At 50.6% G+C, this 23,588-nt stretch overlaps 1 protein-coding gene across 4 annotated transcripts in view; it reads right to left on the minus strand.

Annotated features, from left to right (window-relative positions):
- sema5ba (sema domain, seven thrombospondin repeats (type 1 and type 1-like), transmembrane domain (TM) and short cytoplasmic domain, (semaphorin) 5Ba) overlaps positions 1-23,588 on the minus strand; it is a 183,945-nt gene that overhangs the window by 67,878 nt on the left and 92,479 nt on the right. For all 4 annotated transcript variants that reach the window (XM_078403301.1, XM_078403300.1, XM_078403299.1 and 1 more), the window contains exons 12-13: positions 19,717-19,834; positions 8,397-8,566 (exon numbers count right to left, since the gene is read on the minus strand). In XM_078403301.1, coding sequence (XP_078259427.1) covers positions 8,397-8,566; positions 19,717-19,834 — 288 coding nt within the window. The remainder of the gene's footprint in view (positions 1-8,396; positions 8,567-19,716; positions 19,835-23,588) is intronic.

Raw genomic sequence — 23,588 nt, forward strand, 5'->3', positions numbered from 1 at the left:
AAGGGCCGAATGGCTTACTCCTGCACCTATTTTCTATGTATCTATGAGATGAGGAGGAATTTCTTTTTGGTCAGAGGGGGGGAGGGGGTGAATCTGTGGAATTCATTGCCACAGACGGCTTTGGAGGAGGCTATTGGGTATTTTTAAGGCGGAGATTGACAGATTCGTGATCAGTACGGGTGTCAGGGGTTATGGGGAGAAGGCAGGAGAATGGGGTTGAGAGGGAAAGAAAGATCAGCCATGATTAAATGACGGAGAAGACTTATGGCCAAATGGCCAAATTCTGCACCTTCTGCAACTTATGAACCCATGCACGTATCAACCGTTCAGACTAGAGAGGGGTAAAAGAGGCCTATTCTATGCTTGCTTCCATAGGTCCGGGCATTGACTATAAGAATCATGATGCTGTTTTATAGGACTATGGTTGGGCTGCATTTGGAGTTTTGTGTGCAGTCCTGGCCGCCCCATTACAGAAGGATGTGGAGGCTTTGGAGAGGTTTAGTTTAGTTTAGTTTAGTTTAGAGATACAGCGCGGAAACAGGCCCATCCGGGTCCGCGCCGACCAGCGATCCCTGCACACTAACACTATCCTACACCCAATAGGGACAATTTTTACATTTACCAAGCCAATTCGCCTACAAACCTGCACGTCACAGTTGTCCCATGCTGTGCAAGTGGTTCTGCTTCATCCGACTGATTCAAACCAGTCTGGAAGCTCGAGCACTTTTCCCCCACCTTTGTTCTACTTCCCGGCCTGGATCGACACTTGCCTTCCTTAAATTCCACCATCATCTCTCTCGCTGATTAATATTCGGTGCGTTTAAATTGCTTCCTCCTTCCAGCTCGTTATTATTGATTAGGCTTTGGAAACGGCCGATTAGCAGAGTAGATAGTGTAACGATGTAGCATCAGAGCCAGACTTGGGGTCATTACCCCAAATCAACAAAGAGGTCGCAGTTTAACAGAGGTTAAGTTGATGCAATTGGGCTTTAAAGGAATGGACGTTTTTGACAGAGGTATGAATACTTGGTGAATTAGTGGGCGGTCACGGTGGCGCAGCGGTAGAGTTGCTGCCTTACTGCGCCAGAGACCCGGGTTCGATCCTGACTACGGGCGCTGTCTGTACAGAGTTTGTACGTTCTCCCCGTGACCTGCGTGGGTTTTCTCCGAGATCTTCGGTTTCCTCCCACATTCCAAAGACGTGCAGGTATGTAGGTTAATTGGCTTGGTAAATGTCAAAAAAAAATGCCTCTAGTGTGTGAGGGGGAGTTGAAGTGCTCAGCCGCCGGGAGATCAGGTTGGTTAAGGCGGACTGAGCGAAGGTGTTGAGCGAAACGATCGCCGAGCTTGCGTTTGGTTTCGCCGATGTAAAGAAGTTGACACCTAGAGCAGCGGATGCAATAGATGAGGTTGGAGGAGGTGCAGGTGAACCTCTGTCTCACCTGGAAAGACTGTTTGGGTCCTTGGATGGAATTGAGGGGGGAGGTAAAGGGACAGGTGTTGCATCTCCTGCGGTTGCAGGGGAAAGTTCCTGGGGATGGGGAGGTTTGGGTAGGAAGGGACGAGTGGACCAGGGAGTTACGGAGGGAACGGTCTCTGCAGATCTCTTTGTACTTCCCCATTTCCTAACTTGACACCATTCAGATAATAATCTGCCTTCCTGAATGAATGAATGAATGAATGAATGAATGAATGAATGAATGAATAAGTTTATTGGCCAAGTGTGTGCAGATACAAGGAATGTGCCTTGCTGCTCTGCTCACAAATGACAACTCAAACATACAGTTAACAACTGGAAGGGTAAGGTGTGAAAACGAGAGATCAAAGGGGACGAAGTTCAAGGAAAATGGTACAAATCGATGGTATTTATTTCACAAAGTGCTGGAGTAACTCAGCGGGTCAGGCAGCATCTCAGGAGAGAAGGAATGAGTGACGTTTCGGGTCGAGACCCTTCACTCAGACTGAACAAGGGTCTCGACCCGAAACGTCACTCATTCGAGGTGTACTTGAAGAAGTCTGAAGAAGGGTCTCGCCCCGAAACGTCACCTGTTCCTTCTTTCCGGAGATGCTGCCCGTCCCGCTGAGTTACTCCAGCTTTTTGTGTCGATCTCCGGATTAAACCAGCATCTGCAGTTCCTTCCTACACACCCTCCTTGCCAAGTTAACCTTGCGTTCCCTCTCACTCCATCACCCCCCCCATCCTAGTTATCCGACCAGTCCGACGGTCCTTTTGATTACATTTTACACTGTGTGCCTCGTTGCCACAGATTTCTTTTCTTATTGATTATTGCACATTTATCTGTGAGCATTTATTTATTGTGTTTAAGGCCCTCTAAATCTACACCAGGTAGGAACTTCATTGTTCCGGTTGCCAGGACTTGTAACAATGAAACACTCTCTTGATTCCTGGCACCATTTCAGAGGGAATGTTTTTAAATAGCTTGGCACATGGTGTGTGTCTGGAGTAACATAAAAGTCAACCGGCTAAAGGATGGCTGGCTAATCTCTTCCGTTTACACAGCATTTATGAGCCAGAGAGGGTTTTTACAACCTTCTAGCAGTTTTCATAGTAAGTATCGCTATCTCCCTCACAACATAGAAGGGGGCCTTTCGGCCCATTAAGTCCTTGCTACCTCTTCTGTTTAGTTTATTGTCATGTGTACCGAGGTTAGGGGTTGCCAACTTTCTCACTCCCAAATAAGGGACAAGGTGATGTCACTGCCCCGCGCCCCTAGTGACCTCACCCAGCCAGCGGCCACGTGCTCCAGCTCCACCAATGGCGGCCGCTCCACCAATGGCGGCCGCCCGGGTCGGGAGGCGGGTTGCTACTCAGCCTCAGCCAGGCAGCGCCCGGGCCTCCATACCTACACTGTCCCGGACTACAGTGTCCGGGCCTACAGTGTCTGCGCCTACAGTGTCCGGGCCTACAGTGTCCCGGCCTACAGTGTCCGGGCCTACAGTGTCCGGGCCTACAGTGTCCGGGCCTACACTGTTTGGGACTACAGTGTCCGGGCCTACAGTGTCCGGGCCTACAGTGTCCGGGCCTACAGAGTCCGTGCCTACAGTGTCCGGGCCTACAGCATCCCCCGAAACTAATATGAGACAAGGGCAGTCCCATAAGGAACGAACCAATTTAGCCGAAAATACGGGTTGTCCCGGCTAATACGGGACAGTTGGCAACCCTAACCGAGGTACAGTGAAAAGCTTCTGTTGCGTGCTATCCAGTCAGCGGAGAGACAATACATGATTACAATCGAGCCATTCACAGTGTATAGATACATGATAAGGGAATAACGTTTAGCGCAAGGTAAAGTCCGATCAAAGATAGTCCGAGGGTCACCAATGAGGTAGATGGTAGTTCAGGACATGCTCTCTGGTTGTGGTAGGATGGTTTAGTTGCCTGATAGCACAGCTGAGAAGAAACTGTCCCTGAATCTGGAGGTGTGCGTTTTCACACTTCTGTACCTCTTGCCATGATGGGAGAGGGGAGATGAGGTAGTGGCCAGGGTGAGACTTGTCCTCGATTATGCTGCTGGCCTTGCCAAGGCAGCGTGAGGTGTAAATGGAGTCAATGGAAGGGAGGTTGGTTTGTGTGATGAGCTCAGAGCAATCCTCTCACCTTTCTCCCTGTAGCCTACTATCCCTTGTATACTCATTAACAGGTTAGTGAGTGCCTGGAACGCATTGCCAGGGTTGGTGGTGGAGGCAGAAATGATAGCGGCATTTAAGAGGCTGTTAGATAGGCCCATGGGCAGGCATGGAATGGTGGGATATGTAGTTTAGTTTTGTACCTTTAGGAAGGAGATGAGGAGGAAATTCTCGTCTGAGTGTGGTGAATCTGTGGAAATCATTGTCACAGACGGCTGTGGAGGCCAAGTCAGTGGCTATTTTTAAGGTGGAGATTGATAAGATTCTTGATTAGTACGGGTGTCAGGGGTTATGGGGAGAAGGCAGGAGAATGGGGTTAGGAGGGAGAGATAGACCAGCCACGATTGAATGGAGGAGTGGACTTGGCGGGCTCCTGTAAGTTATGAACTTATGAACTTTAGTTTAGAGATACAGTGTGGAAACAGGCCCTTCGGCCCACCAAGTCCGTGTTGACCAATGACCACCTGTACACTAGTACTATTCTACACAGTACGGACCAGTTACAGAAGCCAATTAGCCTACAAACCTGCACGTCTTTGGAATGTGGGAGGAAACCGGAGCACCCGGAGAAAACCCACGTGGGTAAGTGCAAAACGTGCAAACTCCGTACAGACAGCACCCATAGTCAGGATCGAACCCGGGTCTCTGGCGCTGTAAGGCAGCAACTCTACCGCCGCGCCACCGCGCCGGCCAATCATGGGATGTGGATCATTTGCAGGCAGATGAGAGCGGTTTAACCTGTCATCGTGTGTAGGAAGGAACTGCAGATGCTGATTTACACCGAAGATAAATGCAAAAATGCTGGAGTAACTCAGCGGGTCAGGCAGCGGCTGTGGAGAAAAGGAATAGGTGACGTTTCGGGTGGAGAATGTCACCTTCAGATTGATTGTAACGAGGGTGGGGAGGAGAAGGTGGCTGAAAAAGGAGAGAGGCAGGGCAAAGTGGCGGTGCCTAACGGCTGCGGCTCGCTAGCAGTCTGTTCGTCTTTTTTCCTTTATTTTGTTGTGTGTCGGTGTTGGGATGGTTTTTGGGTTTTTTGGGTTTTTGTTTTTTTTTGGTTGTGTATGTGTGGGGGGGGGGTGGTGGTGTGGGTGGGGGTGGTGGTGGTGTGGGTGGGGGGGTGGGGGAAACCTTTCTCTTTTAGGTCTCTTCCTCACGACGCGGGCTGCGGCTCGGCCGCGGGACCTTCCATCGCCCGGTGCGGCTCGGCCGCGGGGCCTAACATCGCCCGGCGCGGCTCGGTTATGGGACTTAACATCGCCCGGTGCGGCTCGGCCGCTGGACTTAACATCGCCCGGTGCGGCTCGGCCGCGGGGTCTTCCATCGCCCGGTGCGGCTCGGCTGCGGGGCCTAACATCGCTGGTGCGGCTCGGCCGCTGGATTTAACAGTGCCCGGTGCGGCTCGGCCGCGGGGCCTAACATCGCCCGGCGCGGCTCGGCCGCGGGACTTTTCATCGCCGGTGTGGCTCGGCCGCTGGACTTAACATCGCCCGGTGCGGCTTGGCCGCGGGGCCTTCCATCGCCCGGTGCGGCTCGGCCGCGGCGCCTTCCATCGCCCGGTGCGGCTCGGCCGCGGGGCCTTCCATTGCCCGGTGCGGCTCGGCCGCGGGACTTAGCTGCGCACGGCTCGGCCGCGGGGCCTTCCATCACCCGGCTCGGCCGCGAGACGTATCAGCGCCCGGTGCGACTCGGCCGCGGGGACTTCCATCCCCTTGCGGGGACTGTGCGGGTCGGTCGGGGACGAGCTGTCTGTCCGTGGGCGTGGGGGGAAGAGAGTGGAAGTTTTGTTGCCTCCATCACAGTGAGGGGGTGTTTGGAGTCACTGTGATGGACGTTTGTGTTGGGGTCATGTGTCTTGTGTTCTTTTTTGTGTGTGACTGCTATGTACTTTCGTTCGGTACCTTGGTACCGAATGACAAATCAAGGTCTGTTGAGGTCTGTTGAACTGTTGATGTAGTTTAATAAAGTCTTTGGATCATTATCCAGGTGTGAGGCTTCGGTTATTATACGGTCAGCACAACACCTCTAAACTAAACTAATAAACTCAACGTAAGGAGCATTTTACAACAGCCCAATGAACCTCACAACCAGCACATCTTTGGGGTGTAGGAGAAAATGGGGAGGGGGGGGGGGGGAGCAAATACCAGACAGCAGTGTGGAGTGAACTTGGTGAGCCACCGTGATCCAATGCAAATTTCCACCAGGGAGGGGGGGGCACTAATTAACAACAGATACGGTGGACACACAATGTAAGCACCCTGCTGTTTAAATCAACATCAACCCTTGTTGGCAGCTAGACTGCCCCAGGTGAATGCTATTGATTTCATCCACTATTACCCCTGTGTATAATATGTGAGACTGAACTATTACCAGATGTAGCATTGCAGGAAGGAAGCAAGAACGGGAAGAGATTCTTTCAGGAGATAAAGTTCTGTTGAAATCCTGAGCTTAAGGAACAGTTTAGACAAGGTACATGGATCGGGCAGGTTCAGGGGCCAAACGCGGCGGGCAGGTGGGACTGGGTGTAGATGGGACACGTCGGTCGGCGCGGGCACGTTGGGCTGAAGTTTGCGTACAGCGTGACCGTATCAAACAAAAGGAATAGAAAGGGTAGATGCACAAAGAGTACTTGACCCAGAGTGTGGAAATCAAGAACCAGAGGACATAGGTTTAAGGTGAGGGGGCGAAAGAGTTAATAGGAATCGGAGGGGCAACTATTTTACACAAAGGGCAGTCGGTAAGTGTGCAGAGCGAGCTGCCAGAGGAGATAGTTGAGGCAGGTACTATCACGATGTTTAAGAAAACATTTGGACAGCTACGTGGATAGGACAGGTTTAGTGGGATATGGGCCAAACGCAGGCAAATGGGACATTTTTAGATTTTTAGATTTAGAAATACAGCGCAGAAACAGGCCCTTCGGCCCACCGGGTCCGCGCCGACCAGCGATCCCCGCACATTAACACTATCCTACACCCACTAGGGACAATTTTTACATTTGCCCAACCAATTAACCTACATACCTGTACGTCTTTGGAGTGTGGGAGGAAACCGAAGATCTCGGAGAAAACCCACGCAGGTCACGGGGAGAACGTACAAACCCCGTACAGACGGCGCCCGTAGTCAGGATCGAACCTGAGTCTCCAGTGCTGCATTCGCTGTAAGGCAGCAACTCTACCGCTGCTCCACCGTGCCGCCCATGTTGGTCGGCGTGGGCAAGTTGGGCTGATGGGCCTGTTTCTACGCTGTAAGACTATGCCTCTAAGAGTCTATCCCTCCTATCCATGTACCCGTCTAAACTTTTCTTTAAAGTCGCGATAGTACCTGCCCCAACTACCTCCTCTGGCAGCTAGACGCTAAAAGCTGGAGTAGCTCAGCGGGTCAGACCATCATCTCTGGAGACACGAAATGGGTGACCTTTTGGGGTTGAGACCCTTCCTCAGCTCTGGCAGCTCAGTTCATACACCCACCACTCTCCATGTGGAGGAACCTACCCCTCTATGTGCATACAACGTGAGCATTTAAACAAAAGGAATAGAAAGTGTAGATGCACAGAGCCTTTTACCCAGAGTACGGAAATCATGAACGAGAGGAGTTAGGTTTAAGGTGAGGGGGGGGGGGGGGGGGAGATTTACCTGAGGGACAACTATTTTACACAAATGGTGGTGGGTGTATGGAACCAGCTGCCAGTGGAGGTAGTTGAGGCAGGATACTACCACAATGTTTAAAAACTATTTGGACAGATACATGGATAGGACAGGTTTAGAGGGAAATGGGCCAAATGCAAGCAGGTGGGACTAGTGTAGATGGGGCATGTTGGTCGGTGTGGGCAGGTGGGACTAGTGTAGATGGGGCATGTTGGTCGGTGTGGGCAAATTAGGCCGAATGGCCTGTATCTATGCTGTACAAACTCTATGACTATATTAATTGCATACAACGTGAACATATTCAACAGCTTCCAATGTAGCTACAAATCCACTCTATCCAAGCCTTTCACTATTTGGTGAATAGTTTCAATGAGGTCCCCCCTCATCCTTCTAAACTCCAGTACAGGCCCAGTGTCGTCAAATGCTCATCATACGTTAACCCACTCGTTTCTGGGATAATTCTTGCTCACAATACTCCAAATGCGGTCTGACCAGCGCCTTACGGAGCCTCAGTTCTGTTCAGTTTGTGTACCCGAGGTACAGTGTAAAGCTTTTCTTGCGTGCTATCCAGTCGGCAGAAGCACAATACCTGATTACAATCGAGCCATTGCAGTGTATAGATACATGATAAGGGAATAACATTTTGTGCAAGGTAAAGCCAGCAAAGTCCGATCAAGGATAGTCCGAGGGTCAACAATGAGGTAGATAGTAGTTCAGAAGTGCTCTCTGGTTGTGGTAGGATGGTTCAGTTGCCTGATAACAGCTGGGAAGAAACTGTCCCTGAATCTGGAGGTGTGCGTTTTCACACTTCTATACCTTTTGCCCGACGGGAGAGGGTGGAAGAGGGAGTGGCCAGGGTGGGACAGGTCCTTGATTATGCTGCTGGCCTTGCCGAGGCAGCGTGAATGGGGAGTCAATGGAAGGGACATTGGTTCGTGTGATTGTCTGGGCTGCGTCCACAATTCGCTGCTTAAAGGTCATTTGCCAAACTGGCTGGCAGCGGTGGAGAGGGGAGGGGTGGAGAGGGGAGGGGGAACTAATTTGTTTCTTGAATGATTTCATCATCCCTGCCCACACCATGTGTTAGTAATGGAGTTCTTGTACCTGGAGCAGTTTGCCACTTCGATCCTTGACCCCTCACACTCATGACCTCCGCACTCCGGGGCAGGGCTGTCACATGACCTGGAGCGGCACACGCATGACCTCGTGGACTCCTCGCACAGTTGCCATGGAGACCAAGACCCAAACTCACCGTCCATCGTGAGGTTTCTTATCTACGTCAAGGAAACAAAGACCATGCATTAGACCCAACGTTCCAACGACGCTTATGCGAGTTTACTTCAGAGATGTAGTGCGGAAACAGGCCCCTTCGGCCCACAGGGTCCGCTGGCGCCGACCAGCGAACCCCGCACGTTAACACTATCCTACGCCCACCAGGGACAATTTTACATTCATTACATTTACCAAGCCAATTAATCTACAAACCTGCACGTCTTTGGAGTGTGGGAGGAAACCGAAGATCTCGGAGAAAACCCACGAGTAAAGGTCACGGGGAGAGCGTACAAACTCCGTACAGACAGCACCCGTAGTCGGGATCGAACCCGGGTCTCTGGCGCTGCGTTCACTGTAAGGCAGCGACTCTACCGCTGCGCCACCGTGACCGCCCATCTGTTCTTAGACACGTTCTCCCGTGACCTGCGTGGGTTTTCTCCGAGATCTTTGGTTTCCTCCCACACTCCAAAGACGTACAGGTTTGTAGGTTAATTGTCCATGAAAACGCAGAAATGGAACAACAGACTGGGAGAACATTTGCCAAATTGAATTTGTGTCTGCTTGTTTTAGTTTAGTTTAGAGATATAGTGTGGAAACAGGTCCTTGGTCCATGCTGACCAACAATCACCCGTACACTATCCGTTCTATCCGACACACATTAGGGACAATTTACAGAACCCAATTAACCCACAAACCTGTACATAGGGTGGCTCAGTGGTGCAGCGGTAGAGTTGCTGCCTTACAGCGCCAGAGACACGGGTTCAGTCCTGACTACGGGCGCTGTGTGTATGGAGTTTGTCTGTTCTCTCTGTGACCACGTGGGTTTTCTCCAGGTGCTCTGGTTTCTTCCCACACTCCAAAGAAGTACAGGTTGGCTTGTAAAAATTGGCTTCAGTAAAAAGTTATACATTTTCCCTCGTGTTTAGGATCGGGCTAGTACGCGAGAATCAGATCGGACCCGGTGGGTCGAAGGGCCTATTTCTACGCTGTATCTCTAAAGCAAAAAGCATAGTGTTTTGAATGTGGGAGGAAACCGGAGCACCTGGAGAAAACCCACCTGGTCACGGAGAGAACTCCTTACGGACAGCACCCGTAGTCAGGATTGGACCCAGGTCTCTGGCGCTATGAGGCAGCAACTCTACCGCTGCGCCACCGTGCCGCCCCACACCTAACAATCTATTTTTAGTCGGACTTTATCAGACTTTATGTTGCAGTAAATTACGTTCACTTTATCCTGTATCTGTAAACTGGGGTTGCCAACTGTCCCGGTTGACCGGGACGTCCCGTATCCCGTACATTGGGCTAAATTGGTTTGTCCCTTACGGGACTGCCCTTGTCCCGTATTAGGCCCGGGGGGGGCGCTGTAGGAGCGGACACTGTAGCCCCGGACACTGTAGGCCCGGGGGCCGCTGTATAGGCCCGGACAGTGTAGCCTAACGGAGTGTGTTCGGGGAGCGGGGCCGAGTGTGTTCGCCTAACGGAGGTTGCGTAGCAACCCGCCTCCCGGCCCGGGCAGCCGTCATTGGTGGAGCGGGAGCACATGGCCGCTGGCTGGGTGAGGTCACGTGGGGTGCAGGCGGTGACGTCACCTTTTGTCCCTTATTTGGGAATTAGAAAGTTGGCAACCCTACCGGACACTGTAGGCCCGGACACTGTAGGCCCGGACACTGCAGGCCCGGACACTGTAGACCCGGACACTGTAGCCCTGGACACTGTAGGCTCGGACGCTGTAGGTCCAGACACTGTAGGCTCGGACACTGTAAGCCCGGATATTGTAGGCCTGGATACTGTAGGCCCGGTGGCCCGGGCGCTGCCTAACAGAGGTTGCATAGCAACCCACCTCCCGGCCCAGGCGACCGCCATTGGTGGAGCGGGAGCACGCGGCCGCTGGCTGGGTGAGGTCACGTGGGGCGCGCAGTGGTGACGTCACCTTTTGTCCCTTATTTGGGAGTGAGAAAGTTGGCATCCCTACTGTAAACTGTGTGCAGCTTGATTGTAATCATGTCTTTTTATTGACTGGACAGCACGCGACAAAAACTCTTTTATTGTACACGTGACTATAATAATAAACTAAACTAATCTAATCTAAACTAAATTAAATTTAACTAAACCGAACTAAACAATATTAAACTAATCCAAACCAAACCAAACTAACCTACAAAAAACTAATCTAAACTAAACTAAATTTGCTGAAGAAGGGTCTCGACACGAAACGTCACCCATTCCTTCTCTCCAGAGATGCTGCCTGTCCCGCTGAGTTACTCCAGCATTTTGCGTCTGTCTTCATTTTAAATCGGCATCTGCGGTTCCTTCTTACGCATTGAATATATGCGTCACTGATCGCTCATTCAACATGCCCCGTCTCTTTCAAGGATTTGTGGTCACTTCCACCCAGGTGCTGTTGTTCCAACACACCCTTCGGAGCAACGCTGTTTACATGAAGTAGTAGAACCTCTGTCGTACCTTGCTTCTGAAATGTGATTCCGTTTACGCTAATCAGTGCTGAACATCTAGGTTACTCTGCAGCCAAAGCCCCGAGCACTGATTTTTCTCCCCTGGGTATCGTGATGACTACAGCTGCAAAAGGCAGCAACCACGTTTCACCCTTTCTCTCGGGATGGGAATAGCAAATACTAGCGGGCACAGCTTTCATGTGAGGTGGGCAAAGTTTAAAGGAGACTAGACCAAGTGGGCCCGTTGGGCCCAAACCTCTCCTGCATTGGTGCAGCACCATCTCCTCCCCCCTCCTCTCTCCCCCACTCCCTAAATCGAGAGTTTTAGTACATAGATGAGTGGGCCAAGTTTTTTTGCACAACGGGTGGCTCATAAGTTAAAGAGGGAGTTAGATGTGGCCCTTGTGGCTAAAGGGATCAGGGGGTATGGAGAGAAGGCAGGTACAGGTTACTGAGCTGGATGATCAGCCATGATCATATTGAATGGCGGTGCAGGCTCGAAGGGCCGAATGGCCTACTCCTGCACCTATTTTCTATGTTTCTATGTTTCTAAGTCACAAGGTCATAAGGAAGTGGAGCAGAATTAGGCCCAATAATTCGGCCCATCGTCTACTCCGCCATTCAATCGTGGCTGATCTATCTCTCCCTCCTAACCCCATTCTCCTGCATTCTCCCCAGAACCTCTGACACCCGTACTAATCAAGAATCTATCTATCTCTGCCTTAAAAATATCCACTGACTTGGCCTCCACAGCCTTCTATGGCAAAACATTCCACAGATTCACCAACCCTCTAACTGAATGATAGGAGCAAAATAAATCTGAACCATCAGGTCTACTCCGCCATCCAATTATGGCTGATCTATCTTTCCTTCTTAACCCCATTCTCCTGCCTTCTCCCCATAGCCCCTGACACTCGCCTGGGACACGCTGCAGGGGGTGGTGGTGGAGGCAGATACGAAATTTGACTGTCATATGAGGAAAGATTGGAAAGACTGGGCTTGTATTCACTGGAGTTTAGAAGGATGAGAGGGGATCTTATAGAAACGTATAAAATTATAAAAGGACTGGACAAGCTAGATGCACGAAAAATGTTCCCAATGTTGGGGGAGTCCAGAACCAGGGGCCACACACAGTCTAAGAATAAAGGGGAGGTCATTTCAAACTGAGGTGAGAAAAAACTTTTTCACCCAGAGAGTTGTGAATTTGTGGAATTCTCAGGCACAGAAGGCAGTGGAGGCCAATTCAATGGATGCATTCAAGAGAGAGTTAGATAGAGCTCTAGGGGATAGCGGAATCAAGGGATATGGGGAGAAGGCAGGCGCGGGTTACTGATTGTGGACGATCAGCCATGATCACAATGAGTGGCGGTGCTGGCTCGAAGGGCCAAATGGCCTCCTCCTGCACCTATTTTCTATGTTTCTATGTAAAAGCACAGTGTTTCACATCAACCTGAGTATTGTGCTCAGTTGCCAAGAGTGGGGGGGCTCGAACTGTAAACTTTCCGGCTCAGAAGCAAAGAGCAGCAACTCGAAACACAGCCTGCGTGCGAAGCAACAAGATGGTAATCTGTGAGCACCTTTGATTTCTTGCTAGCGTTTCTTGCCTGAAAGAACTCTCCGTCACATCTGAGTTACAGACCGATGTTCCTTTTAATAACAAAAATTGTTTTAAATGCCACAAGCAAGTTGACAATTGTTGCAGGTGGTTCGGCCACTCAATCATCCGCCCCAAAAGCCAAACCTTGGAATTTGCCAACAGGCTCTCAATAAATTTAACCGATGAACGGGTTATTAAAAATTCACCGCGCGCTAGATCCTCATAAAACGTCCATAAATCTTCACCGGGCGTAGGACTTGGCAATTCCAGCAGGATGTTTATCAGCAAGGGATCAAACTTCTCTTCAGATGGGAAAGAGAATTGAATGGTACGTTCACCCAACAGGCACAAAATGTTGGAGTAAGATCATAAGAGATAAGAGTAGAATTAGGCCATTCGGCCCATCAAATCTACACCACCATTCTTCTCTCCCGAGATGCTGTCTGAATTGCTGAGTTACTCCAGCATTTTGTGAATAAATACCTTCGATTTGTACCAGCATCTGCAGTTATTTTCTTATATTCAATCAAGGCTGATCTATCTCTCCCTCCTAACCCCATTCTCCTCCTGCCTTGTCCCCATAACCCCTGACACCCATACTGATCAAGAATCTATCTATCTCTGCCTTAAATATATCTACTGACTTGGCCTCCACAGCCTTTTGTGGCAAAGAATTCCACAGATTCACCACCCTCTGACAAAATAAATTCCTCCTCGTCTCCTTCCTAAAGGAACGTCCTTTGATTCCGAAGCTGTGAAGTAAGTTTAGACTTGAGATACCGCGCAGAAACAGGCCCTTCGGCACACCGAGTCCGCACTGTTCAGCGAACCTCCGAACACTAGCACTATCCTACGCACACAAGGGGTAATTTATAATTTACAAGCCCACTTAACCTACTAACCTGCATGTCTTTGGAGTGTGGGAGGAAACCAGAGCTCCCGGAGAAAACCCACACAGGTCACAGTGAGAGCATACAAGCTCCGTGCAGACAGCTCCCGGGCTCAGGATCGAACTGTCTCTGATACTGTGAGGCAGCAGCTCTACCAGCTACGCCAGTGTGGGGAAAATATGAAGGAGATTTTCAAATGCAAGTATAACTTTCTTTGCCCCTAAATTCACTGGGCTAACAGAATCAAGGGATATGGGGAGAAAGCAGGAATAGGGTACTGGTTTTAGATGATCAGCCACGATCACAATGAATGGCGGTGCTGGTTCGAAGGGCCGGATGGCCTACAAGCAATTAGGCTTGTATACACTGGAATTTAGAAGGATGAGGGGGGATCTTATTGAAACATATAAGATAATTAGGGGATTGGACACATTAGAGGCAGGAAACATGTTCCCAATGTTGGGGGAGTCCAGAACAAGGGGCCACAGTTTAAGAATAAGGGGTAGGCCATTTAGAACGGAGATGAGGAAGAACTTTTTCAGTCAGAAAGTGATGAAGGTGTGGAATTCTCTGCCTCAGAAGGCAGTGGAGGCCAGTTCGTTGGATGCTTTCAAGAGAGAGCTGGATAGAGCTCTTAAGGATAGCGGAGTGAGGGGGTATGGGGAGAAGGCAGGAACGGGGTACTGATTGGGAGTGATCAGCCATGATCGCATTGAATGGCGGTGCTGGCTCGAAGGGCTGAATGGCCTACTCCTGCACCTATTGTCTATTGTCTATTGTCTATTGTCCTGCACCTATTTTCTATGTTTCGATGTCCTTGAGCACTCTCCCAATAGAAACAGTTTTAGTATGGGAAGGCGAGTAAAGTTTGGCCTCATTCTCCTTGGGGAAAAAGGGTGGCACGGTGGCGCTGCGGTTGAGTTGCTGCCTCACAGCGCCAGAGACCCGGGTTCGATCCTGACCACGGGTGCTGTCTGTACGGAGTTTGTACGTTCTCCCCGTGACCTGCGTGGGTTTTCTCCGGCTGAGTATAATTCTCAATTGTCCCTAGTGCGTGTAGGATAGTGTCAAGAGTGCGGGGAGCGTTGATCGGCGTGGATTTGGTAGGCCGCAGGGCCTGTTTCCACATCTCTGAACTAAACTAAAACTAAACAGAGAGGTTACATGGAGATTTGGTGATGTTCCCAGAAGGATTGTAATTAGGGTTGCCAACTGTCCCGTATTAGCCGGGACATCCCGTATATTGGGCTAATTTTGTTTGTCCCGTATGGGACCACCCTTGTTCAGTATTAAACCCGGGGGGGCCACTGTAGGCCCGGACACTGTAGGCCCAAAGGCCACTGTAGGCCCGGACACTGAAGGCCCAAAGGCCACTGTAGGCCCGCACACTGTAGGCCCGCACACTGTAGGCCCAGACACTGTAGGCCCAGACACTGTAGGCCCAGACACTGTAGGCCCAGACACTGTAGACCCAGACAGTGGAGGCTAACGGAGTGTGTTCGGGGAGCGGGGCCGAGTGTGTTCGCCTAACGAAGGTTACTTAGCAACCCGCCTCCCGGCCCGGGAGGCCACCATTGGTGGAGCGGGAGCACGTGGCCTCTGGCTGGGTGAGGTCACGTGGGGTGCGGGCGGCGACATCACATTTTGTCCCTTATTTGGGAGTGAGAAAGTTGGCAACCCTAATTGTAATAGTGTGGAATGAAGGCCTCTGGAGTCAGTAAGGTTCTTTATGAAGACAAACAAAAAGATCCACTCACTCAACCTCTCCCCCCAGTCCTGCAATTTTGTTCTCTTAAGATATTTATCCAACTTCCTTGTAAAAACTATAGAGTCATAGAGTGATACAGTGGGGAAACAGGCCCTCCGGCCCAACTTGCCCGCATCGGCTAACATGTCCCATCTACACTCGTCCCACCTGCCCACGTTTGGCCCAAAGGGATTCTAAACCTATCCTATCCATGCACCAGTTCAAATGTCTCTTAAACATAACGATAGTCCCAGCTTCAACTGCCTCCTCCGGCAGCTCGTTCCACACACCCACCACCCCTTGTGTAAAAAAGTTACCCCTTAGGTTCCTATTAAATCTTTCTCCCCCTCATCTTGATATACCGATAGAGATCATCAAAGGAGCGCACCGCGGCAGCAGCAGTGGGAGCGCAGGTCAGTGGGAAAGTCGGAAAAAACACCGAAGGAAGCGAGGGGGGATTCGGAACAGGCTGAGAGCCCAAGCCTTACGTCCCTGGAGAACAAGCTGGATGACCTGAGGGCAAGGATCAGATTCCAGAGGGACATAAAGAACTGTAACATCCTTTGTCTGACCGAAACATGGCTGACCCCGCTGGTGCCTGACCAGGTGATCTGCCCATCCGAGTCCTTCACTGTTTTCCGGGCGGACAGAACGGAAGAATCCGGGAAATCCAAGGGCGGAGGAGTCTGCTTCTTGACCAATAATAACTGGTGTAATCCTGGAAATATTAAGACGCTTTCTCGTTCCTGCTCGCCGGACCTGGAACATCCAACTATCCAATGCCGACCATTCTACCTACCCCGGGAGTTCAGCTCGGTGATCATCACAGCCGTCTATATCCCACCGCATGCGGACACCGACGTGGCACTGTCCGCCCTACACGATGTGTTGTGTCAACACCAAAACAAGAACCCTGATGCGGCTGTGCTGGTGGCTGGAGACTTCAATAGGGGAAATCTCAAAAAGGTCATGCCCAACTTCTACCAACACATCACGTGTGTCACCAGGGGGGAAAGAACTTTGGACCACTGCTACACGCCGTTCAGGAAAGGCTACAAGGCCGTTTCTCTCCCTCCTTTTGGGAAATCTGACCACGCTGCCATTTTCCTGCTGCCGGAGTACAAACAACGGATAGTACGGGAAGCGACAGTGACGAGGGACGTAAAGCGGTGGGCTGACCATTCAGAGGCCATGCTGCAGGATGCACTGAGCGATGTCGACTGGAACATGTTCCAAGAAAGTTCCAGAGACGTAAATGAGTTTGCGGAAGCGGTTACGGACTTCATTGCCACAATAGCCGATACCATCATCCTCACGGTAAGGGTCAGTATCTTCCCTAACCAAAAACCCTGGGTGGACAGGTCTATTCGCGTGGCCTTGAATGCTCGCACCGCTGCTTACAACTCCGGTCTGGCATCCGGCAACATGGACGACTACAAGGGAGAGTCATACCGACTGCGAAGGGCAGTGAAGGACGCAAAAAAGAGGTACCGGGACAAGATGGAGTCACAGATGGAGCAGCAGGACACCAGGCGCCTTTGGCAGGGGCTACGGACTATAACTAGCTACAGGTCCAGCACCCCCTCAACCAGAAGTGCCGGCTCCTCCTTAGCTGATGACCTGAACTCTTTTTACGCACGGTTTGAGACGGGTAACACCACCAGCTCGCCGTCTAAAAACAGCACCGAAGGGGCGCTGGCTAGCGAGGCTGGAGGGGGATCCACCGCCGGGGATGTGCACACATTCTCGGTGTCCGAGCATGAGGTGAGGTGAGCTCTGACGCGTGTGAACACGAGGAAAGCTGGAGGCCCAGATGGTATATCTGGGCGAATATTAAAGTCTTGTGCTACTCAGCTTGCTCCAGTGCTCACCACAATATTCAACCTCTCCTTGGCAAAGTCCGTGGTCCCTGCATGCTTCAAAAGATCCATCATTGTACCGGTGCCAAAGAATGCCTCTCCAGCGTGTTTAAATGACTACCGACCGGTGGCCCTCACCTCGGTTGTCATGAAATGCTTTAACAGGCTAGTCAAGAACCACATCTGCGCCCTCCTTCCTCGCAACATGGACCCACTACAGTTCGCATACCGTCCGAACAGGTCCACGGATGATGCGGTCTCCCAGGTTCTACACACCGCTCTCTCTCATCTGGACAGCCAGGGGGGCTATGTGAGGATGCTGTTCATTGACTTTAGTTCAGCATTCAACACAATAGTCCCCAGCAGACTGGTTGATAAGCTGCTGGAACTGGGGCTTAGCACCCCTCTGTGTGCCTGGGTCCTGGACTTTCTCACTGCCAGGCCCCAAGTGGTCAGGATGGGGGAACACACATCTAGCTCCCTCACCCTGAACATAGGATCCCCCCAGGGCTGCGTCCTTAGCCCCCTACTGTACTCCCTGTACACACATGACTGTGGGGCCAGGTTCAGCTCAAACTCCATCATCAAGTTTGCTGATGACACTGTGGTGGTGGGCCGGATCTCCAACAACGATGAGAAGGCCTACCGGGAGGAGGTGGCTGATCTGGCACTCTGGTGTCAGGACAATAGCCTCCTCTTGAATGTCACTAAAACAAAGGAGCTGATTGTGGACTTCAGAAGGGCTAAACATCCAAGGACGTACACGCCACTGGAGATAAATGGGTCTATTGTGGATAGGGTGAGCAGTTTCAAATACTTGGGAGTCCGCATCGCAGAGGATCTGACGTGGGCAACGCACATTGCCGCACTGGTGGGTAAGGCTAAGCAGCACCTTTACCACCTTAGACAACTGAGGAAATTCAGAGTGTCTCAGAGGATCCTTCATTGCTTCTACTCTGGGGCTGTAGAGAGCATCCTGTCCGGCAACATTACAGTCTGGTTTGGGAACAGCTCTGCCCAGGACAGGATAGCCCTGCAGAGAGTAGTGCGTTCGGCAGAACGCACCATGGGAACTACACTCGTCCCCCTGCAGGACCTATACATCAGAAGGTGCAGATCCAGAGCAAGCAAGATCATGAGGGACCCCTGCCACCCCAGTAACGGACTGTTCCAGATGCTACGATCAGGCAAACGCCTCCGCTGTCACGCTGTGAAAACGGAGAGGATGAGACGGAGCTTCTTCCCACAGGCCATCAGGACTGTCAACTTTTATAACCCCAGAGACTAAATTTTTGTCGACAATAATAGTAACTTATTAACTTTATTTATATGCTGTAACTGTAATTCTTTTTGTGCACAACCCGCAGGCATTGCCACTTTCATTTCACTGCACATCGTGTATGTGTATGTGACAAATAAATTTGACTTGACTTGACTTGACTTGACTTGACTTAAACCTATGTCCGTCCTCTGGATCTCGATTCCCCTACTCTGGGCAAGAGACTCTGTGCGTCAACCTGATCAATTCCTCTCATGATTTTATACACCTCTATAAGATCGCCCCTCATCAGATCAGTTCATAGACACAAAATGGTGGAGTAACTCAGCGGGACAGGCGGCATCTCAGGATAGAAGGAATGGGTGACATTTCGGATCAAGACCCTTCTTCAGACTCTGAGGAAGGGTCTCGACCCGAAACATCTCCCATTCCTTCTCTCCAGAGATGCGGCCTGTCCCGCTGAGTTACTCCACCATTTTGGATCTATCTTCGGTGTAAACCAGCATCTGCAGTTCCTTCCTACTCAGTTCAGTTCAGTTGTGCATTTACCCAATCTATTCCTCTCATGATCTTGAGCCGCTGGAGGCCTTGCAGCAGCCTGGGGTTCGGTTGTATCCCAATCACAGGCCTGGGTTGCCCGGAGAGAGAAGAGCATAAGATCATAAGAAGTAGGCCATTCGGCCCATCAAGTCGACTCCGCCATTCAATCATGGCTGATCTATCTCTCCCTCCTATCTAGGGTTGCCAACTTCCTCACTCCCAAATAAGGGACAAGGTGACGTCACCGCCCCTTTTGCCACACTTGACCTCACCCAGCCAGCAGGCCAAGTGCTCCCGCTCCACCAATGGCGGCCGCCCGGGCCGGGAGGCGGGTTGCTATGCAACCTCCGTTAGGCGGTACCCGGGCCTACACTGTCCGGGACTACAGCGGAAACAGTGTCCGGGCCTACAGTGACCGGGCCTACAGCGCCGTCCGGGCCTAGTACAGGACAAGGGTGGTCCCGTACGGGACAAACCAATTTAGCCCAAAATTCGGGATGTCCTGGCTAATATGGGACAGTTGGCAACAGTACTCCTAATCCCATTCTCCTGCCTTCTCCCCGTAAACCCCTGACACCCCATTCTAATCAAGTTTTTCCACCTTCCTCAAAGCAGAGAATTATTATGACACATGAAGTAGATTTTAGGCAGTTTTAGGCACTCTACCTGTCCCTATCCCTGGGCCTTGCTGTCTTCTTGAAGCTTTGCAATTTATTTTTGACACCCCCCCCCCAGCGTAGCCATCTGCAAACGCAGGACATTAGCGATAATGAGGTCAGGCACGTACCGGGCAGTCGGTGATGTTCTGGCTCCACAGACTCATGTTGGAGCTATCCTCGATGGTGGTACATTTTTTCTGTCTCAGGTCCCAGCCACAGTACGGATCCCTGGCCCCAAGGCAAGACCTGCCGATCACACACAGCAGTGAATATTTCACCAAGATTAAACAAACAACCTCTATCGCTCATAAATAAAACAAATACGCTTACCATCGGGGAGGGGTGGGAGTGGAGTCGGGGGGTGGGGGAGTGGGAAACTAACTCTCAAGATGCAGCGAGCTTGGCTTTAGTCCAGAGGCCTGTTGACTGGCTCCTCGTACACAGTGTTTCTCATACTTGGTTTGTAGGTTAATTTGCTCAGTATAAATGTAAATTTGCCCCTAGCGTGTGTAGGATAGTGTTAGTGTGCGGGGATCGCTGGACGGTGCGGACTCGGTGGCCCGAACCGGACCACGAAGTACAACACGAAGGGCTTTTTTCCGCGCTGTATCTCGAAACTATACTAAACTGAACCGCTGTAGCCATTAGATGCACTGCAAGATCGGTGGAACATTGAAGAAAATAACTACAAGACTACAATCCAATTCAATGAGGGGTAAGTATTGGCCAGGGGCACTGAGGACCCCAAAATAGTTCTTCGTCAGCAACTGAATGCCAAGCAGTAACTTGACACTGACTGAGAGACACGCACAGAGTGTGTGTGTGCCAAGGATGTCACGGGCAATGGAAGCACCTGTTTAACAACAGGGTTGGCAAGAAGGCAGGAATGTGGTGCAAAGAGTGAAGGATTGGGTTGATGGAACCTTGTCACTGCTCCAGGAAGTATCAAGCAATTGTACAAAGCAGCCTCACCCACCTGAACTAACATCGACCGCACTGGAGACGCACGGACTATCTCTGACTGGTCTTCACTGGACTTTACCTTGCACTAAACATATAAGATTATTAAGGGGTTGGACACGCTAGAGGCAGGAAACATGTTCCCATTGTTGGGGGAGTCCAGAACAAGGGGCCACAGTTTAAGAATAAGGGGTAGGCCATTTAGAACGGAGATGAGGAAAAACTTTTTCAGTCAGAGAGTTGTGAATCTGTGGAATTCTCTGCCTCAGAAGGCAGTGGAGGCCAATTCTCTGAATGCATTCAAGAGAGAGCTAGATAGAGCTCTTAAGGATAGCGGAGTCAGGGGGTATGGGGAGAAGGCAGGAACGGGGTACTGATTGAGAATGATCAGCCATGATCACATTGAATGGCGGTGCTGGCTCGAAGGGCCGAATGGCCAACTCCTGCACCCATTGTCTATTGTCTATTGTCTAAACATTATTCCCTTTATCCTGTATCTGCACACTGGAGGCTCGATTGTAATCATGTATTGTCTTTCCGCTGACCGGCTAGCACGCAACAAAAGCTTTTCACTGTACCTAGCTCGGTAAACTCGGTGACAATCAACTCAACTCAAACTAAACTCAATCACTGGGAAGAGAGAGTGCTTCGATAGTCATTTAATTTAGTTTTAGTTTAGTTTAGTTTAACTTAGTTTAGAGATACAGCGCGGAATCAGGCCCTTCGGCCCACCGAGTCCGCGCCGGCCAGCGATCCCCGCGCACTAACACTATCCTACAATCGGGACAATTTTTACATTTTATACCGAACCAATTCACCTGCAAACCTGTACGTCTTTGGAGTGCGGGAGGAAACCAAAGATCACGGAGAAGACCCACGCGGGTCACAGGGACAACGTGCAAACTCTTTACTGACAAGCACCCGTGGTCAGGATCGAACCGGGGATCTCTGGCGCTGTTAGGCAGCAGCTCTACCGCTGGGACACCGTGCGTGAAACAAAAGTTATTCACTGCACCTCGGTACTCGTGACAATAAACCAAACTCAATCACCCAGATAGGGAGAGTGTTTTGATAGATTGCTGTTATCGCACACTGAAATCAAAAAGTTATTTCACTGCATTAAGAACACTCAAGATACGTCGAGACCGTCACAGATCAACGTGAAGTGTTTCCTCCGGCTTTGTCGTCAGACGACAGAGACCGGGTAAAGGACAGCGATATTTAATCTGCCACTCTTTCATGTAATGCCAATGCATCCCTGCCTGACTTCATAAGATCACAAGATCATAAGTGATAGGGGTAGAATTAGGCCATTCGGCCCATCGAGTCTACTCCGCCATTCAATCATGGCTGATCTATCTTTCCCTCTCAACTCCATTCTCCTGCCTTCTCCCCATAACACCCGTACTAGAAAACATTGAAAACATAGAAAATAGGTGCAGGAGGAGGCCATTCGGCCCTTCGAGCCAGCACCGCCATTCATGGCTGATCATCCACAATCAGTAACCTGTGCCCAACTTCTCCCCATATCCCGTGATTCCACTGCCCTCCAGAGCTCTGTCTATCTCTCTCTTCGACTAATCAAAGACTAAGACTTCTTTGATTCTTCACTCTCAGTCGCTCCCCCACCACATCCCCAATGTGTATTTGATGGGAAGATGGACACAGTGGCACAGCGGTAGAGTTGCTGCCTCACAGCTCCAGAGACTCCCGGTTCAGTTCCGACTACGGGTGTCGTCTGTACGGAGTTTGTACGTTCTCCCCGTGGCCTGCGTGGGTTTTCTCCGAGATCTTCGGTTTCCTCCCACACTCCAAAGACAGACAGGCTTGTAGGTTAATTGGCTTGGTATCCATGTAAATTGTCCCGAGTGTATATGAGAGAGTGTTGGTGTGCTGGGGTCGCTGGTCGGTGCGGTCACGAGGGGGTTAACTGTATCCTAGATTGGGATTGAAATATAGTTATTTAACATTTTGTATTAAGAATGATTAGTAAACGTGGAACGTGGAAACAGGCCTTTCGGCCTAACTCGCCCACACCGCCCAACATGTCCCATCTACCCTAGTCCCACCTGCTTGTGCTTGGCCCATGTCCCTCTGAACCTGTCCTATCCATGTACCTGTCTAATTGTTTATTAAACATTGCAATAGTCCTCGTCTCAACTCACTCCTCTGACAGCTCGTTCCATACACCCACCAACCCGTTGTGTGAAAAAAATACCCCTCAGATTCCTATTAAATCTTTTCCCCTTCACCGAAAATCTATGTCCTCTGGTTTTCAATTCCCCTACTCTGGGCAAGAGACTCGGTGCATCTACCCGATCTATTCCCCTCATGATTTTGTACACCTCTGTAAGATCACCCCTGATCCTCCTGAATCTCAAAGGATGGAGTCCCAGCCTACTCAACGTCTCCCTAGAGTTCAGTCTCTCGAGTCCTGGCAACATCCACGCGTTTGTTTTGTAAATATAATTATTATTAATAATTGAATACATTTATCATTGTAAAAAAGAAGAATGAACAGTGAAACTGTGGCCAACAGAGGCGGCCGAGATGTGAACAGGGTCTGGAATTGTCATCAGGATCATGAAAGACTGGGAGTCAGGAGAGGAGAGGTTGGTGTAGGAAGGAACTGCAGATGCTGGTTTAAATCGAAGATGGACACAAAGTGCTGGAGTAACTCAGCGGGACAGGCAGCATCTCTGGAGAGAAGGAATGGGTGACGTTTCGGGTCGAGACCCTTCTTCAGACTGAGAGTCAGGGGAGAAGGAGGAACATAGATAAGGAAGTGTTTCGATAAGGAAGTGCAAGGTGTGTAAACAGGACAAAGGGAATGGAGATCAAGGAAAATTGTCCGTTGGGAGAAGGTAACAACAAAGCAAACAGAGATAAAATGTGGTCGGAGACAGTAGGACTGGTCGGAGAACTGGGAAGGGGAAGGGATGGAGAGAGAGGGAAAGTAAGGGAGAGGTTGGTTGTACTCAGAGCATTGGGGGCTAGGTCTGCAGCCAGACATGAGGTCCTTGGGGTAGGCTGGGTGTGC

Source organism: Rhinoraja longicauda, chromosome 8 (assembly GCF_053455715.1).
Source record: "Rhinoraja longicauda isolate Sanriku21f chromosome 8, sRhiLon1.1, whole genome shotgun sequence".
NCBI lineage: Eukaryota > Metazoa > Chordata > Chondrichthyes > Rajiformes > Arhynchobatidae > Rhinoraja > Rhinoraja longicauda.